Raw genomic sequence first — 18,869 nt, forward strand, 5'->3', positions numbered from 1 at the left:
CCATTTACCTGGGAGAGGTGGAAGCTCCCTTGGGTTCCTTGAAGGTGAGACACAGTAAGGTTTGTTGAATCTTGAGGTCTTCTCAGTGCAGCTCCACTCCTCAGGTAGACAGAGTCCAACAGTCTGTCAACTGCAGGCCCAGAGTCTGTGCTCTCCATGGCATCCTGACATTCAGAATTACAAAAAACATGAGCAAATATAGCCTTTAAAGCTCATTACAACTACTGGTACCTCCAACGTTTTGATTGATTACCAAATCATTCCATTTAGTGTGAAGCACTATCTGTTATGTGTACGGAAAAAACAATATTTAAATGTCATAAGTGAAGTAAAAATACAAGATTCATAACAGCAATTTAATGTTCTTGAGAATCGGATGACACATAACTTTTTGAATACCCGAGCATCCTGAGCATGAGCTCAAACCAAACACTGAATGAAAGCTCTGTTGAATATTGTTATTTCAGTTGTTGGAGTTACCCATCTTTTGATTATTAAATCACCTAAAATTTACTGTTAGGTTTCCTTATGTTCTACTTTTGTTACTTTTTCCTAAAATAGAAGCCAAATACAAACTGGTCCCATGATATTGCAATATTAATACTGTTACTCCAATTACCAAACAAGTACATTTTAATAAATAACATCCTTGCTTTGTCAGTACTTGACATATAGTGTCAAGTACTCAAGGAGAAAGCACCAACAATTCAGTTCAACAATAAGATAAAATGTGCAAAACACTATTACAGTGGCAACAGCATAGTATGCACAATATATAATAAGTATAGCCATGCATGACTGAAATGACCACGAGCTGGTCAACTGCAGTTACATATAGCACTTGTACTTACCAGTGCCTCCTGTCTGTCCAGGGCCTTGCTCCAGCTGACATGAGAAAGCCTCTGAGATGCCCCAGAGATCCCCAGAGAGGAGCTGGTCTCTCCTGTTCCAACAGGACCCACACGGTCACCCATCTGAAAATTAAAAAGTAACATTTTTACTTAAAATTAAAGCAAAAAGACAAAAAACAAACACACACAGTCAAGGCCGAGTTATATTTTCCATCTATCAGGGGTCCAAACGGTGAAACACTTAATTGTAAACTTCATGAACAAATGAATGTGGTTTTTTTTTTTGGTCATAGCTTTTGCAAAGGCTTTTATGGTCAATCAAAAAGGTAAGACTTACATTTGGCATTGATAAATAGATTTCACAACTTCTACAACAAAAAGAAAAATATTGGTGTTTACCACTACTACCCCAATGCTTCCTAATAGATGCACCTATGGTATCAATTTGAAAATCCTAGGTGCCTTTCAGAAAACTTGACCTCTAACCTTGAGGTCAAGGTCAGTGGGATTCAGTGAGATTTCTAGTAGACACACCTATGGTATCAATTTGAAAGTCCAACATAGCCTCGTTATCGAGTCATCTTATTCACAAGAGTTTCAGAAAACTTGACCTCTGATCTTGAGGTCACCCTGATGGGGTGACACTAATACCCCATCAACCTTTTATAGCTAAGGAGTAATAACTATCACAAGCTTAATTCAATTAACCTGTTGTTTTCAGAAAGCCAGGTTCATAAAGATCTGTATAAGGGAATCATTCTTAACACTATATGAATTTGAAATCAAGCAATCAAGATATGTTTTAAGTGTTAACTTTCACTTTTACTTCAAGGACAACTAAAAAAAAGAAAACACAAACATTTAGGAATGACAGAAATTTTTAAGGGCTTAAACATTTCATGTCTTAAAACCACAGTCATGTTAACCATGACATAGAAATAATTATTTGCCACCAACTACCGAGTACAGAGCCCATTCGTACCTTTGTATGTCTGGGAAGGCTGATTCTTCCATGTACTGGAAGACCGTTCAGATTATCGTCCTCATCTTCACCAACAGCACTGCTACCCACAATCCCCAACCCACGCAGGGCATCGTAGGTGGTCTGGACATTAGTTGCTGCTGGAAGAGGCATGGTCGACACTCCTCCATCGTTTCCACTTTCTTCGCTGCCACTGCTCCCATCCCCACCTCCTCCATCTCCTGATGTTACACAGCACCAAACAAAAAACTGTGGGTTATACAAGACGCTCGGGAAATTTGTTTCTCATTTTCACATAATCTACTGCTGGTTTAACGATATGACGGGATTGTGGTATGACAGTTTTGTCACTACTACTACTACAGACACACACAGCAAACATTAAAGATGGGTGTTATACCTGTGACAGGAGGGTTGATGACTTGACCTTCAGCGGATCGCCTGTGTCCAATCCCAGATGAGGATGCACCACCCCGACCACTGGAAGCCTCATCCTCAGAACTGCCTCCTTCTAGACCTGGCCTGAAAGTGGGACGGTTGCTTTGTCCAACCTGTCGATTCACACAGAGAAAAACACATGCAATAAGTAAAACAATATTGAGAATGCAGTTCACTTTGATTGAAAATAAAACAGTGGATCTACTGGTGACCAAAACATGTAAATGTAAAAATATCCGATAATATTTCTTTTTGTATTTCTGACCAGCTGTCTGGATGTGCTTGGCAGCAGCCGAGTCCTGGCAGCATCACTGCTCCTTCTTGCAGATTCCAGCTCATCCTCTGTGTCCTCATCACTGGCTGGACAGGAGTCCATACCTGTGGCAGCCAGGCGCACATCGGGCATCTGGAAATCCTCCTGATTTATTTATTTATTTTTTTTAATTGAGAGAAAGTAAAACATACAGCTTTTAATATCTGGCCCAAATATGATTAAGAAAAGTACAAGCAAACCAAAAGTCAAGCAAACGAGGTTCTTGCTAAACCCTTATTTTTGGGGTCAGCTGTCTAAACTGACCTGTAGTTTCAAACACAAGTTACCATTCTCTGCCTGAGCTGAAATCAGTACACAGTCACAAAGCAATGTATCAACATGCTCACCTGATCAGACTGATCAAGGAATTGATCTCTGTACTGTTCAGGCTCTGTAGAACTTGGGTTGGACAGGACATCAGCAGCACCTGGCACTCCCTATGAAAGATATACTGTGTTAGCGAGAACTCTGAAACAAAGATTTTAGCTTGCATTCTTTTAAAAGTGGTGCTAGTAAAATGTATAAGTCAGTAAAGTCAGCAAAGTCAGCAAAGTAGAGCGGAAAGAGCCTTACAGTTGCAGGAATCTCCTGGCCCTCCACTCTGCCTCTCTGCATAGCAGGAGGGACCAGCTTATTGAAGTACAGCTCCAGCTCATCATCAGGCAGGTTGTTTACATCAATGTCATCATCTGGTGACCAAACACCAAGTATGTGTGTGACTGAATCACAAATATCACACCTGCTCGGTGTTAAATTCATCCAACTGAAATAGGAACGATGTACAAAGCGTGACTCTAAGGACTTAAAGGTCTGACTTACCTGTTAGGTCGCTATTCATACTATCCACAGACATGAGCTTCTCATTGGCCAGGAAGCTTGAGTTGCTGTCACTAAAATGGTCACTGCCCACTCCTTCCCTCAGTACCTGGTTGTTTTCAACTCTAGATGGTAAGGCCTGAACCTGTATGGACTGAACAACAGAGGAATGCAATGAAAGCAACTTTACAGAAATTTTGTTAGCAAATAAAAAAAGGTGAGTTTGATTTAAAAAAAAAAACTTGTAACAAAAATACTGCATTGTAGAAAGAGCTAGATATCAAGACATTCAAAAGTTTAGAAGAAGTGAAATGGTGGCTTTTAAACAGTGACTCAAACTCTGTATTTTTGCACATCACGACAGAAAATATAGAACACAGAAAATGAGTAGGGAAAGAAATAGTCCAAATCTTTGGACAGCAGTCTCATGACACATCATACAGATATAAATCAACAGGAAACTGATCAGCATGTATGGAAAGGTGGTACCTTTTTGTCTGTGACATCTTTATGTCCAAAATGAGCAAATGTCAGAAGCCCTGTTGACAGATCTGTTAGAAGAGACACAAAGTTCATCAGTAACACTTTCATACAGGTGGATCAAATGAGCATGTACACATTGCCCCCCAAAAGCCTCAAGCAAACAAAAAACAAAACAACTTTAGGCAAACACTCTTACATAACAGATCAGTATGAAGCGGTTGATTTATAAGAACAAGCAACACTCAAGTTATTAACTACATTTAAGGGCCGTAACTCACGTGTACCATGGTTCTTTGCATTACCACAACAGCAACAGAAAGAACCATAGTACACATTCAAGTAGTACATAGCTCACTTTTAAATTGTGTGCTAAGTCTGAATGGAGAACGGAGTCACTTGAATAGACTGATGAAGCCAGAAATATTACTTAACGTGTGCCTGAAAAAGTCAATAGAGCCAGGGGCACAAGAATTTACCTGTTCCAAGTTCTGTGGGATGGCCACATACTGAGCCTGCCTGTGTAGTACCAAGGCCCAGCATGGAGCCTTGATTTCTGGATGCACTCTCATCCAGATTAATCTTCAAAAGCTTGTCTGAAAGACGATGGGCTGCAATGAAGTCATCTGCATTATCCCTGTAACAATGACAGGGATGTAAATAATTCAGAAGAACACATTAGTAAAACACACCAAAGGAGAGTTAAAGTAATTACTTATCTATTAGTCAGGTTTATACTGTGTGTGTGTGTGTGTGTGTGTGTGTGTGTGTGTGTGTGTGTGTGTGTGTAAAACATTAAATTCATACTAACAACAACCGCTGTGTATCCACTTCACTGCATTTGAAACATTTTTTTTTTTAAAAAGGGCATTTATTTTCACAGAGATGACAACGGTACACACCTCAAGTAAAATCGACACTAAAGATTAGAGTTACTACATTTCAGTATTTGGTTTCTCATCCTTCAAACTACAAAACATCTATCCTGACTATTGATCCAACAATTGGAAGTTGGCTGCAGTATTACACACTACAGTTTTTTGTTTGTTTGTTTTTTAACCAGAGATTTTACAGGCAACAATGAGCAGCGTGAATTACATGTATTTCTATACTCACATGTCATCTTTGAAGCTGAGGGCAAACTTGGGCTGTTCTACTTCAGATGACTGTAGACCAGAATGCTGCAGCACTCTGCTATCCAGGTATGAAACCTCAATGGGATCGTCTCTATAAAATGAGCAAATAGTGCAAAAAGCAGCTTGTTAACACAAAAATCAACTGTAAATAATTATCAGCACCCTTAATTACATTTAGCACCTATATGCTCACCCAGAATTAATATATTACCTATAAACTTTGTTAAACATGTCAGAGACCACAAAGAGCTGCTTTTCCTTTTTCATTAACAAATATACACAGTTGTTTGTTTGTTTTTTAGCAGGCATTTTTGAAATACTGCCATCCTTGTATTGCAAACAAAGAACCTGAGATCTATTTTTAGCCTCAGAGCATTTCTAAAACAAGTCACATCAGCCCAAAGCCAACAGCATACTCCCACCTGTTGTCAGATTCGCGTCTAATTTTAGCCACAGTAGAGGCAGCCACCGGCAGTCCTGGGCCTGAACCCAATGTCACATTTCCCAGTGTGGGGCGGCCACTGGCGCTGTCCAGAGACTTGCAGAGGAAACTTGGGAAGGCTTCATCTTCCAGTTTGTAAAAACTGTCTGCCATTGCTTTTGAAGGGAGCAGGGTGAGTGCCAAATGTGGCTTAGGTTCCGTTCAGGTGATGACCATCTGTAATGTCTAGAAAAATGAACGGTAGCAATAAAGGACCAGGTAAAACACATCTTGTGCCCACTCGTGTGCTTATTTAGCAAACATCAGCTTCTTAATACCACCTTTCAATCGTGAAAACTATTGACTTAAGTATTTTCTTTGGGGAACGTCATCATACATGTTGTTTCGCAGGTATACGGTTCAAGTCTATTGAATAAACAAATTAAGAGAACTTAACTAGCCAACTACACTAGGTGGGCTAACTTCTAAGCTAACAGGCTACTTGCTAAAAACAAAAGGGTCTGTGGAACTCGCCAGCACGTTGCAGATTTAAGCTACCCCATTGTTTTTGGTTCTTTAAGTTAGAGTGTGTAAGAAGACATTTTGCAGACAGCACATATAAGTGAACAAGCTTCACCTGCTCGCTAATTATTTCTTCTTAGACTGTTATACTCCAGCAAGGGAATTCAATTATAAACGTTTGTCGGACTTCAACTCACATTCAACACTCCAGAAGTAAGCGGGCCCAGGGATAAATAGTTTTTCTCCAACTCGAACTTTGTCCTTATAAACGGTTCAAATGCCAAATGTAACTTCGAAATAACTTAGACTCATCATTATTACTTAAAATCTGACATATCAAACAAACCGTACAATAGTTCGTAGGACCAAACAGCGCCCAGAAGCCACAGGAAGCCCGCGTGAGCGTCATATCACAAAGGCGGGACTTAATCAATTTTAGACGACGCGGATTGGACAGAAAACCTATGAGGGAGGAAATTGCCAATGATGATTGGTTACTATCTATGTCATTCCAATGGATTTGGCAGCTTGGGGCCAATGACTGTATGCTTGGGGCGGTTAAGAAAAGTGCTTATTCATTTATCAGTAAAGCGCTTGTCCTCAGATGAATGAAAGACGGAATGTGCTCTTTTGAACTCCAGCCATAACTTATCTAATAATACGTATACCACTAAATTATCTGCAATAGTTGATAGGTTGTTATATTTATTATGAATTAGCGCCCAGTTATTAAGCAAAGCGTGTCACACAAGTCGTTAATGGCCAAGTGAGGATTTTCTTGTATCGTATGTCCTGCCAAACAGCTGCAAGAGTACCGAGGGTCGCAAACAGCTGACTGCTGAAAGAGTTGTCATCCCACATCCCATGCGTTCCGTTTATTAGGAGTGCCACGATATGAAATGTTGTCCTCCCTGTCAATGTTAACCCTCTGTGAAAATACTAATGGCATATATTGTCAGTTTTGCCTAATTTTGGAGCGATATTGGCAGGAGAATAGCCCCTTGCTGACATGTGATCCTTCACAAATAACGCCAAGGAAATGTATAGCACAGCCAAAAGACAGCTGTTCACACTAAAAAGGAAAAGGTTATATAACGCAATATGCAACTAATGGTTAGGCCCTAAAGAAACACATCAGTGTCCAAGAGCTACCAGGTATCACCAAGTTTTATAAATGGCTAGGACAAACATAGATTCAAGAGCTTTTAAAAAGATTTTTTTAAAACTTCCTGGCCCAAGATGACCATCATATTATTTCCAGTCAATCATGTGGAATGACTATGCCTTTCTTCTTCTTTGATTGTAAAGGAGAAGCAGTCAAAAATAACACCCCCTTTATATCATTTATTTCTGAGTCTTACTTCCACCCATTCTAATTATAGACTTCCATAAGCAGAAAGACAAACATGTCCCCCTTTCAGACACAACTGACAGAAGTTTTCCAATTTACCAGCCAACAATACCCGATGATTGCACGCCCCCCTCCCAACAACAACAAAAAATCAGCTTAGTTTAAAAATGCTGAGTTTATTATTCACACAATACCATATACATTATTTAAATGACTCTCTGTACCAACGCATTAGATCTTCCAAAGGTTTTCTTTAATAATATGCAGAGGGAAAAAAAACATAAACCTTTAGAAAAGTGAAAAAAAATCTTTATTAGAAATGAAAGGAAATTTTCTTTTTCATCCAAAACTATTTCAAAAATGATACCCTGTCTTATTTAACTAAAAACACACAGGGGAAGAGAAAAAAAAAATCATTGCCCTTCAGCTTCTGGTAAGGGCAGCAGTGCCCTGGAGGACAGCCTGTGGGGAAGAGGCTGCTGCTGAGGCTGAATGGGCTCAGTATCACAGTGCTCTATTAGGGAAGAAGGAGGCAGCAGGTGACCATACACAATACCCGCTCTAGGGGGGTCCAGAGGAGGAAAGAAATACCTGAAGTAAGAAAAAGAAGGAGGAGGAGACAAAGACGGCAAATACGTGGACGGAAAGAAAAGACAACAAAGGGAATACACAGAGGGTGAACAAATAAAAGGAAGCAAAAAAAAGAGAAATTAAAAGGAGAAGGATGCATGTTTGGTCCAGACACTAAAAAGGTAAGAGGGAAGACAGTGACATTTTAAAAAAAAGAAAGAAAAAAAAAAGGTTTAAGCACAAAAAGAAAGGAATCAATGTTTTGCAAGGTTCATGCCAGATTTGTTGCAAAAAATTAAAGTTTCAATCAGTAATACCCAAGTATCCATTTGTGAAATGTGTTACAGAGTCTTACATTTTAAATATGGGCAAGTGGGAGCTGATGCACAAGACACATTAGTAATATGCGGGTGGCTGGTATATCTTTGGAGAGGTCAGCTGCCGCAGGGGAGGAGCAAAGGGAGCTCTCTTGCCAATCCTGCATGCAATAAGCAGTACAACAGCACATTACTTCAAACAAAGCTCACTTCACACTTGTTTCTGATACATGAAAAATTCCACACGCCGCTCTGCAAACGCCTAAATTCAACTGAACTGAGTTAACTGGCTTACAATACACAGATATTGTGTTACTCGGGTTAGAGGGGAATCACAAGTTGAGTCAAAAACACGTACGTACAAATTTTTGTTAGGTCTGAGGTTATGGTGGAGTTGAACATAAATACAGCCACACTCTGAGCTTAGACACAATTTATTTATCGTTCAAATTTTCCTGGTGCTTCATGTGCGAATGAGGGGGGAACAATGAAGGCTAAAAACAAGAACAGCTGCTGAGCCAGCAGACCAAATATGGTTTCAATAGGAAGTAATAACAGGTGTGGATACATTTCATTTGTATAAAAAGAGGAATGTGTTATCACTCCATTCAAGGCTCGCAGTGGCTGTATTCACACTCGTTCTGTGTGTGTGTTTACACTCTGTTAATACGGCTCATTCAAGCTGTCCTTTCTGCTCAGCAAAGAGTTTGGCACTACTTGTTCAAGGATACATTCAAATCCAAAAGAGAAAAATAAGGAGAAAATATTCAGGATGCATTCATATATTGGCCAAATGCCTGTATCAGGTGATATCAGCATGTCTGTTAATATAAGATGGTACTTATCAACATCAGCAGCTGATATTCATTTTGTGTTGGTTAAAAAGTCCAGGCAGAACTAATGGGAGGAATAAATAACAAAAACAGTCAAAAGACTGACATTTGCTATCGGCTCAGAACCTAATGATCACAAAATTCCTGCTCCACTTCAGTTTAATCATGATGTCAAATGTTGAGACTTTTGACTGAAGCTGATCAAATTCATTTACAGAATACAACCTAATAGCACAATGTTTCTGTTCTGTATCCCAAAATAGCTCTAGAAATTGAAAGAACGGCCACGTATCAAACTCATATAAACACATTTATTTTCCTTTTATATATTAAGAAAACAGTTAGTCCTTGCACTCACGGTGCAAAGTGGAACCATTCTTATTACATGCATCAGTATAAATTGAGAGGAAGTCACCACCACAACACATCTGGCTCCACAGGTACAATGTAGATAACCTGTGTGGTGAAAACCAGAAGCCAAGCTCTTTGCATGAGTGCAGCACGGGATCAGTGCGAGTCCAACACGCTTGTCAGTAAGCAGCTGTACTCCCAGTCAGGGTGAGGCGTTAAAAAAAACCAAAGTTGTCAGTTCTGACTGGCTTGGGCAGGGCTGGGTGAGTGGCGTCAGACGCGCCACGCCACCTACCTTCCTGCAGACATCCCGTTCAGCGCATTCTGGGAAGACTGAACAGAGGAACCCAGCACAGTACTCATGGCTGAGGGCTGACCGGATGAACCTGTAAGTGGGCTTCCATCTCCCTTCAGGATGCCGGTGCACTTCCAGTTGTCCATGTAGTTAGCTGCACAGAGACAGAAGGAAAAGTCGGCATTTATTTCGTACACAAAGGAGAAGGGGGACAATCTGACAGCTGAACTTTTCACCGTCATAGGATATTCAAGTGGGGCTCTTTTCTCCACTTGAATATCTGGTGTTCCTCCAGACCAGTGCATTTTGCTGAAGCACACAAATCATTTGATAATCTACTTGTTGCTATGAACACAGTTACTGCACAACCATTTATTGTGAAGGGATTTATCAGCTTTAGCACTTTGAGAATCAGAATCAGAATCAGAATCAGAAAGGGGTTTATTGCCAAATGTTGAGCAGGTTTACAACATTAGGAAATTGCTGCGGTGCTTCAGTGCAAACATAGTGTCATAAATAGCACTTAAATAGACATGAAAAAATAAAAGTAGGGATAAGAATTAAAAGTGCTACGTAGAAAGATATGTGCATGAGCTATACATGAGATATATACATGAGAATAAGAATTAAGAGTGCTACGTAGAAAGATATATACATGAGTGCAGGTGGTGATCAGTGCCAAACATAGAATGATGCAGTGACACAGCGTAGGGTCATGTGTTAGTAGCGGGAACAGTCATATGGTTATTGTTCATGTGTCCAACAGCAGAGGGGAAGAAACTGTTCTTATGGCGAGAGGTTCTGGTGCGAATGGACCGGAGCCTCCTGCCTGAGGGGAGCAGGTCAAACAGACTGTGTCCAGGGTGAGAAGGGTCAGCTGAGATCCGAGCTGCACGCCGCAATGTCCTGGAGGTGTATAGATCCTGCAAAGATGGGAGTCTGCAGCCAATCACCTTCTCAGCAGAGCGCACAACACGCTGCAGTCTCTGTTTGTCCCTGATAGTGGCTCCAGCGTACCACACGGTGATGGAGGAGGTGAGGATGGACTCGATGATTGCAGTGTAGAACTGCATCATCGTCCGTGTTGGCAGGTTGAATTTCTTCAGCTGCCTCAGGAAGTACATCCTCTGCTGGGCTTTCTTGATGACGGAGGTGATGGTGGGCTCCCACTTCAGGTCCTGGGTGATGGTGGTACCCAGGAAGCGGAATGAGTCCACAGAGGTGATGGGGGTGTCAGTCAGGATGATGGGGGGGAGTGGGGCTGTGTGCTTCCTGAAGTCCACAATAATCTCCACTGTCTTCTGGGCATTCAGCACCAGGTTGTTGTGGCTGCACCAGGACACCAGACGTTCAACCTCCCTCCTGTAGGCAGACTCATCCCCGTCCGAGATGAGTCCAATAACGGTGGTGTCATCTGCAAACTTGATTAGCTTGACAGACTGGTGGGTGGAGGTGCAGCAGTTGGTGTACAGGGAGAAGAGCAGAGGAGAAAGAACACAGCCCTGAGGGGAGCCGGTGCTGATGGTCCGGGAGTCCGAGACATTCTTTCCCAGCCTCACATGCTGCTTCCTGTCCGTCAGGAAGTCAGTGATCCACCGGCAGATGGGGTCAGGCACATTCATCTGGGAAAGCTTGTCTCGGAGATGGTCTGGAAGGATGGTGTTGAAGGCAGAGCTGAAGTCCACAAACAGGATCCTGGCGTAGGTTCCTGGGGAGTCCAGATGCTGCAGGATGAAGTGTAGGGCCATGTTGATGGCGTCGTCTACAGACCTGTTGGCTCTATATGCAAACTGCAGGGGGTCCAGGAGGGGGGCCGTGAGGGTCCTGAGATGGGAGAGAACTAGGCGCTCAAAAGACTTCATGACCACAGATGTCAGAGCCACGGGTCTGTAGTCATTTAGTCCAGTGATCCTAGGTTTCTTGGGGACAGGGATTATGGTGGAGGACTTGAAGCAGGCAGGCACATGACATGCCTGCAGTGAGGAGTTGAAGATGCCAGAAAACACTGGGGCCAGCTCGTTTGCACAGTGTCTGAGGGTGGCAGGAGACACACCGTCTGGGCCGGGAGCTTTCCGAGCATTCAGGTTCTTAAACTGCTTCCTCACATCTGCTTCATGAATATGAAGAGTTGTGGTGGGAGGAGGTGGTGTGAAATCCTCTTTTGTGTGGGGTGAGGAGGGGGGTGTTGTAGGTGAACAGTTTGAAGGTGGTGATGGCTCTATGTAGGGGGGAGAGGTGGGGGAATTAGTGTCCAAAGTGCCTCTATTGTTGGGGCCGTTGGAGGTGTGAAGGCTGCCTGATGGCTCGTCAAAACGGCAGTAAAAGTCGTTAAGGGTGTTGGCTAAGAGCAAGTCATCAGTGGAGTGGGGGGTTTTAGGCTTGTAGTTTGTGATATTCCTAAAACCTTTCCACACAGAGGCCGAGTCATTCTCTGAGATCTGCTGCTGCATCTTCTCAGAGTGCTGATGTTTAGCAATGTCCACTTCTTTAGTGAACCTGTACTTGGCCTCTCTGTAGCAGTCCCTGTCTCCGCTTCTGAACGCCTTTCTCTCATTCCTTTCAGATTTTTGAAGCCCTCCCATATCTGTGTCAGTGTAAAAACTATCACAAAACCAGTGTGTAATGCTGGCTCAGCAACAAACACCATTTAACAGACATGGACTCGGAGGTAGCACTTAACAGCTTCAAAAACATATTTCTCAGAAAAGGAGAGCAGGATGTGGAGAACAAAGCAGAGGTAAATTCTTTAATGCTGACAGACTGCTAACTCTGTGACTATACTTGCGTATCAACAGATGTACTATATGCACGGAGTTTGTAAAAATTGACACTGCTATTTAGCCCAACTTTTAAGACATGCATTTCATAACAAAATAAAATGAAATTTTTTAACCTGGAAAAGAGAAGCTATGGTTTTTCCTGCTGCTGATACAAACTGCATCACACAAACAAAGAGGTAAGCTCGGTCAGGATGCTTGGTTATGAGTATAGAAACAAAGTCTGCTACAGCGCAAACAAACTGTTAAGATCTTTTAAAATTGGTTTTTAAAACCAAATAAAAAATAAAATAATCGTTCCCTGACTCCACCAGGCTGAATACTCGGGAGTGTGAGTGTGTATGCAGATGTTGGAAAAAAAGATAGAAGCACTGTATGAATGTGTGTTTTGGTGAAGCACTTTGAATTATAAACCAAGTAGAAAGATGCTATACAAGTATCAGTCCATTTACCAGTATATAGACACACCTGAATAAGACCCAACTATGGATCAAGGTAGATCAAACATCCAGGTAACGCCCAAAGTTACAGACACTACAGCATCCCATCTATCCAATATTTTTCAAACAAGAAGCAACTTCATATAAACTTATGGACCACTTCCAAATGATCTGGTGTGGAATGACTTGAATAACTGCACAATTTAACCTATGACTAAATCAATATTCCTAGTATTAATAGCAGCAACTGCTGCTACACAGCTACAAAGCCTGAAGCTTGGTAGGAGGGCAAAGGTTTCCTAACTGGAGGACATAATGGTTGCCAGTATCAGTCTGCTTGATTACTGGAATCAATACTCTGAAAACAGACACAGTGGTTAACCTGATTACAACATGTATTCACAAGTAGGTATTTGCACCTCGGACAGTAGAGAATAAAAAAAGTTGTTGTGGTTTGATGAGAACCTGTGCAAAAACGTCAGCTTTCTTTACACAGTTGAACCAACAAATCCTTTATTCTGGAAATGACCAATGCCAACTATGAGTGAACAAAAGTCATTCAATGCCCAGTGAAAAGTACTATTCACTGAACAGCCACATTAAACAGCTTTTATTAAAGTTGTCACTGAAGTAAAAGGAAGACAAACAAGCAGTTGTTAAGAGCCCCCTCACCTTTCCAGAGGCGCACACAGCCATCATCCCCAGAGGAGGCCAGCAGGGTGCTGGTGATATTCCAGCTCACACGCCACACCTGGGAGTTATGGTTGTCAAACTGAGCCACAATCTGCACCTCAAATTTGGTGGGTCCTGTGGACGTGCTCTCCTTCCTGTCAGGAGCACACAAGAAACAGGAAATTGAATATTTATTTTGCATTATCTTAAAAAGAGAACATCTGCTCAGGAACTGCATGCAGGGCTTCAGTGCAGTATTTGTATGACTCCACCAGTTTCTGTGCATTGTGGCCTTCTATAAGACAGAGTGCAAACACTCACCTCATCGGAACTAGCTTAAATATTCGAACATCTTTTGTTGCAATGGCGAGCACGTGGAAAGATCTTCCCAGGTTTGGAGCAAACGCGATGTCATGAACCGCATCAGTGACCGTCATGAGTGTCTCTGCTTTGGCATATTTCCTTTTAAACAGATAAATATTAAAATCTGTCATTTATTTTGGTATGTCTTCATAATTCAATGGTTAGTGCATCACTAATAACAGGGTTCATACACATTTTTCAGGGTCAAATTCAAGGTCAATTTTCAAGCTTTTCCAGCACATTACCAAAATAGAAGAAAGCATGTTTCACTTTGCATCACCTCAGTAAGACCTTGCAAAAATGTAAACAAATCATCTTAGGTCGACTTAAATGTCTTTTGTCCCCCTTTTGTTAAAAGAGAAAAATGCAGCACACAAAAATAGTGAAAAAGGAAACGGTTGCCTTACATGCATATAGTGCACAAACTCAAAAAACACATTCCTCTTAAAAATTAAGATGTGCAAATGTGAACAAATCAACTTGTTAGAGATCTTCATCTCCACTGTAAATAAACAACAACCCAGAAAACAAGAAAACTGCACCAAATGTTTGTTTGTTTTTTTGTTCTTTTTAACTAGTTAAGCACCCCTTTTTCCTTAAGTAGGGGGTGAGAAACAGCAAGTTTTAGTTCATTTCAGCAGCATCTGTGTTTGCAGCCTACAAACGTTCACCACAGAAACATTTGGAAAGCTTTTCAAAATCATCGTATTGAAACTCCAACATGTTTCCAAGAAAAAGAACAACCAATTCAAAAAGATTACGCCGCCCCTCCTTCCTGGCGTGGCCGGCCAATTTCCCCAAATGGCGTGTCATCCTTCCAAAGGGCGTTAGAGGAGAGTAGGAATGAAAACTACCTTCTCCAGAAAAAAATGCAACAAATTGAAGAAGAGAAACTTCAACTGGAGAACAAGTGTAGACGAATGGAAGCCCAAAGTAAAGAGCTGGAAGACAGACAACAGCGCCAGCCGGACATAAAAATTATTAATGAGGGCTGGGGAATCAAGTTTGCTCAAACCCAAGAGCAGATTGTGCACCTCATTAAAGAAAACAGGCAAAAGAGTGCAGAACTAAAAGAAATGACCAACCAGCTCCAAGACAAGAAAACGATGACTGATAAGATACAATCAGAATCAGAATCAGAATCAGAAACTTTATTGTCATTGTCATGAGAACAACGAAATTAAGAATGGTCCCCGATCATTGCATCATCCAATGGGATCTCCAATACATGGACCGAAGCAATCAGCTCCTCCAAAGACAGCTCCATGAAGCTGTGGAAGAAAAGAAAGAATTCCTCCAACAGAAGGAAGAGCATGACAAAAAGCAAAGAGACATGCAGCACAAACTGAAGAGCATGCAGGAAAAATACCGAATGCTGAAAGAAAGCCTGGATGAAACACTGCGCCAAAATAAAGACCTTCTACAACAGAAAGAGCAACAACAAGAAAGACTGAAAGAAGGAAAGCGTATCGTCCAAGACTTTGAGTCTAAAAATCTAAAACTGCAAGAGTTTTGTAATCAGCTGGAGGATAAAGCAACTAAAGTGGAAGAAGAAAAGGACAAACTGGAGAAACGCTGCTCACAGATGCAGCAAAGGATCGAGCAAAATGCGAGAAACAACTCAGAGCTCGTTAAGGTGATTTTGGTGGAATATAATAACTTGAAGCGTGAAAACACTCAAATGCAGGCACAAAAAGAACAACAAGACAAAATACATGAAGACCTGCAGCTCACCCTCCAAGAAATCCAGAAAAGAAACGAGCAGTTAGAAGACAAGCACAAAGAAGTGCAACAGAGAAATGCAGACATGCACAAGGACAAGCTGATACAGGAGGCAACATCCAAACAACTCCAAGACAAGCTTGAAGAACAACAAGCAACATTAGAAGAGGTGGAACAAAGATGTGAGAGACTTGAAAAGCAAAACACAGAAACAATTGATGAGTTGAGAAATCTCATCCTGGAGAAAAAAAGCGCTCGTGGAAAAGTGCCTGAAAAAAAAGAAAAAATGGTTCCACTTGTTCCGGAGGAGAGACGCTACTGCTTCCTCACCTGATGTAGCCTCGTCTTGCTCCACCTCTGTTAACCCCCCCCAACCAGTCCCAGCAGTTGACTGTCCACTCCTGGTTCCTGCCCGTTTAAAGGCAGTTTTTCCTCCCCACTGTCGCCAAGTGCTTGCTCAGAGGCGATTGTTGGGGTTTTCTCTCCTCTACCTTGTTTCTTCATTTACTTGCTTGCTTAACTTTTTGTTCAACTTATCTAAATAATAAACCATTTGAATTTATCCTTTGAGTATTTTTCATCTCATCTTTACAGAATTTTTCCAAAACATTTTCAAACATTCAGATCGGTCTTTTATTTTCTTCTTGAAACCTCATAATGAATACCCACCGTGTGTTTTCGTTGTACTCGTAGATCTGAACCTTCCCACCGTATGTTACGTTGCTGTCGTCACTCCCCACAGCAAACATGGGAGGATGGGCACGTGAGCTGTTTGTAGGAAACAACGCGTGGTTACACCAGCAGACTGTTATCAGCATGGTGTTACATACACATGAAAAAGTCAAGTGATACTTGCATAGCATTATTCATGATGTTGTCATACCTGCATGTCTATAAGTCACATTAAGTTTAGCTGTAAGCTGTTTTATTGAAAGAATTAGCGGTAGTAATTGTGTTATTTCATAAGCACAATAACTGAAAATGTGTTCTAACACAGCGGTCCCCAACCTTTTTTGCACGACGGACCGGTTTATGCCCAACATTATTTTCACGGACCGGCCTTTAAGGTGTCGCAGATAAATACAACAAAATAAAACTAGTACCGGTACCGAAAAAAAGAAGATTTATTCATAACACACTCGAAAAGACCCAGGAAAACCGAGTTAACGATAAAAACGATAACAAAATAACGCTGAAAACCGATAAAAACCCTGAAAACCATACATTTAACACCTGAGCCTCAACTCTCACGGCCCGTTACCAAACGACTCACGGACTGGTACTGGTCCGAGGGTACCGCTGTTCTAACATATGCAAGCAAATAATATAAAAGCACTACAGCTGCTCTCTACATTTGAATCTCATCTTGGTTCCTTACACAAAGTAAACCGGCAGTCTAACCTGGAGGGGTTCCACGAGATGCAGCTGCAGCTGAGCTTGCAGGAGATCTCATGCTGCAGGGACCACTGACTCAGGTTCATCACATCGGGAGCCTCGTAGATCCTCACCACCCCATCCGCAGAGCAGGTGGTCAGCATAAGACCCATGTGTTTAGGAGCAAACTTCACATCGGTCACTGACGTTCTACTGTCCACTAGCGTGGTTCTCTTAATCTAAAAAAGCCCAACATGAAACACTCAGGTGAAATCTAACAAACAGTTATGTTAAATGGGAAATGTAATGCAAGTGTACTAACCCAGTGGCTCAGTCCTCTCTGCTTGTCATTGGACTCTCCTACGATCTCCTCCCAAACAGCAGCTGTTCTGTCAAAGGAGCAAGAAGCTAGAACCTGTCCAAACTCTGGATGCGCCCAGGTCACTCGCCACACTGATCCACTGTGTGTCTGCACATAACAGCATTCATCTATTAACTCCATCGATACTTTGAATTTCATGCTGTGTTCATACTCAAAAACACATAACATAAATAAAAAAGAAAAGGAAATTATGGTGGTTTACCTTCCAGCTGGCTGTGCAGTGCCACTCTCCGTTCTCACTTTTGTCCCAGACCTGAGTGGAATAAAATCACAACCTTGAATACTCCTCACGTGTCTGTGCACAATTATCACCGGTTTTGCACTGACATTTGTATGTACGTCCTTTATTATGTCGTCACATAATAAACACTACATCGATAGCTCTGTCGGAAAACTGCAGTGCTTAACTACACTACTATGCTATAGAGCTTATCTGTGGCCAGCCTAGCTCGTGTGCTACAAGCACCAGAGCTAACAGACTAGCATATTAAACTGAGATAATTTCCCTCGAGTGTAAGAACCAGCGGAAGATTTCTCAAACAACCTCATCGTCTGTCAACGACTGCAGGAAAACGAGTCAGTAATTTCAGTATGTAAGGTGAGAGTGTCGGTAATGTGGGCAAGGCTATCCTGCTAGCTATAACGGCTAATGCTAACATTAGCAAACTATGATGTACAGCTCACCTTGACACTTTGGTCGCTGGAGCAAGTCGCCATCCTCCGGCCGTGAAAATCATACGATACGTCATGAATTAGATCTTTATGATCTGCCGCGATACTACGCGCAACAAACATGATGACAACTATGTACCGGCAGCTCTAGCTGGGACGATTAGCTGGCAGGCCTGTCATGTGTCTACTTGTGCTGTTTATTTGGCGGTAATGTGATTGTGTGTAGTACAAGCTATTGACCACACGGCGGCGCATGCACACAAATTTTAAGCAGCTCAATGCGACTTTGGGGTTCTTTATAAGAAGATAAAATATAACGAAAGTTATTCGGTGAAAAAGTGCTACAGCCAGAGTTACTTTGAACAGACAGATTAATAGGTTTATTAATACACAACTGCCAAAATAAATATAGTATGTAATATACTGTCAAAGTTACCTCTTGCGCGGTTGCCAGGTTTGATCCAACTGACAGTTTTTTTTCTTCGCTAACTTTATTACTAAAAGTTAATTTCAAGTAACAATATTTAAACAGATTTGTGCAAATGAATTTTGTAAAGGCAAAAAATAATAGTACTTAAAACATTCAGTAGATTTATTGTGAAAGAACTTTTATGCGTTCAATAAGATTATTGCATTAATTAATTAAATTAATGCATTCATTGAAATACTGCAATATACCTTGTTTCTTTGTTTTGTTTATTTGCTGAATAGAACACTGAGCTAAGTGTCAGTATCCTTTCTTGTGTTTTTTATTTTATATTAATGTTAATATCAGATTTTTGTAGTTTAGT

At 41.4% G+C, this 18,869-nt stretch overlaps 2 protein-coding genes across 4 annotated transcripts in view; both read right to left on the bottom strand.

The window, feature by feature from the left end:
* cep192 (centrosomal protein 192) overlaps positions 1 to 6,371 on the bottom strand; it is a 33,976-nt gene extending 27,605 nt beyond the window's left edge. The window contains exons 1-13 of one of the 2 annotated variants that reach the window (XM_080895678.1): positions 6,311 to 6,371; positions 5,439 to 5,683; positions 4,997 to 5,107; positions 4,360 to 4,517; positions 3,890 to 3,951; positions 3,404 to 3,554; positions 3,158 to 3,273; positions 2,932 to 3,021; positions 2,537 to 2,689; positions 2,234 to 2,384; positions 1,834 to 2,054; positions 852 to 974; positions 9 to 164 (exon numbers count right to left, since the gene is read on the bottom strand). In XM_080895678.1, coding sequence (XP_080751804.1) covers positions 9 to 164; positions 852 to 974; positions 1,834 to 2,054; positions 2,234 to 2,384; positions 2,537 to 2,689; positions 2,932 to 3,021; positions 3,158 to 3,273; positions 3,404 to 3,554; positions 3,890 to 3,951; positions 4,360 to 4,517; positions 4,997 to 5,107; positions 5,439 to 5,611 — 1,665 coding nt within the window. In that variant the 5' untranslated portion in view covers positions 5,612 to 5,683; positions 6,311 to 6,371. Of the gene's footprint in view, positions 1 to 8; positions 165 to 851; positions 975 to 1,833; positions 2,055 to 2,233; positions 2,385 to 2,536; positions 2,690 to 2,931; positions 3,022 to 3,157; positions 3,274 to 3,403; positions 3,555 to 3,889; positions 3,952 to 4,359; positions 4,518 to 4,996; positions 5,108 to 5,438; positions 5,684 to 6,156 lie in introns of both variants that reach the window. The other variant, XM_080895677.1, reaches the window with a different exon arrangement.
* A 1,099-nt stretch (positions 6,372 to 7,470) lies between these two features.
* seh1l (SEH1-like) lies at positions 7,471 to 18,298 on the bottom strand. Of its 2 annotated transcripts, none has more exons than XM_080896005.1 (9): positions 18,091 to 18,298; positions 17,609 to 17,659; positions 17,347 to 17,493; positions 17,052 to 17,263; positions 16,320 to 16,418; positions 13,887 to 14,027; positions 13,566 to 13,720; positions 9,677 to 9,830; positions 7,471 to 7,901 (listed from the first exon to the last, which is right to left on the bottom strand). In XM_080896005.1, exons 1-9 carry the CDS (start codon positions 18,199 to 18,201, stop codon positions 7,724 to 7,726), a joined length of 1,248 nt encoding a protein of 415 aa, XP_080752131.1. In that variant the 5' UTR covers positions 18,202 to 18,298; the 3' UTR covers positions 7,471 to 7,723. The 2 variants fall into 2 exon arrangements, with proteins under 2 accessions (XP_080752131.1, XP_080752132.1); XM_080896006.1 differs by having other exon boundaries at positions 7,759 to 8,358; positions 18,091 to 18,296.
* Between the last annotated feature and the right edge of the window lie 571 nt (positions 18,299 to 18,869).

This window comes from Rhamphochromis sp. 'chilingali' (genome assembly GCF_963969265.1).
Source record: "Rhamphochromis sp. 'chilingali' genome assembly, chromosome: 11".
Lineage (NCBI taxonomy): Eukaryota > Metazoa > Chordata > Actinopteri > Cichliformes > Cichlidae > Rhamphochromis > Rhamphochromis sp. 'chilingali'.

What these genes read in the sequence shown, in the direction of transcription:
- seh1l (XM_080896005.1), bottom strand. Translation starts at nt 18,201, where the DNA reads ATGTTTGTTGCGCGTAGTATCGCGGCAGATCATAAAGATCTAATTCAT. An exon ending in CCAGCGACCAAAGTGTCAAG is followed by an intron (nt 17,660 to 18,090) that starts GTGAGCTGTACA and finishes TATTCCACTCAG; the next exon opens with GTCTGGGACAAAAGTGAGAA. An exon ending in AGAGAGGACTGAGCCACTGG is followed by an intron (nt 17,264 to 17,346) that starts GTTAGTACACTT and finishes GGGCTTTTTTAG; the next exon opens with ATTAAGAGAACCACGCTAGT.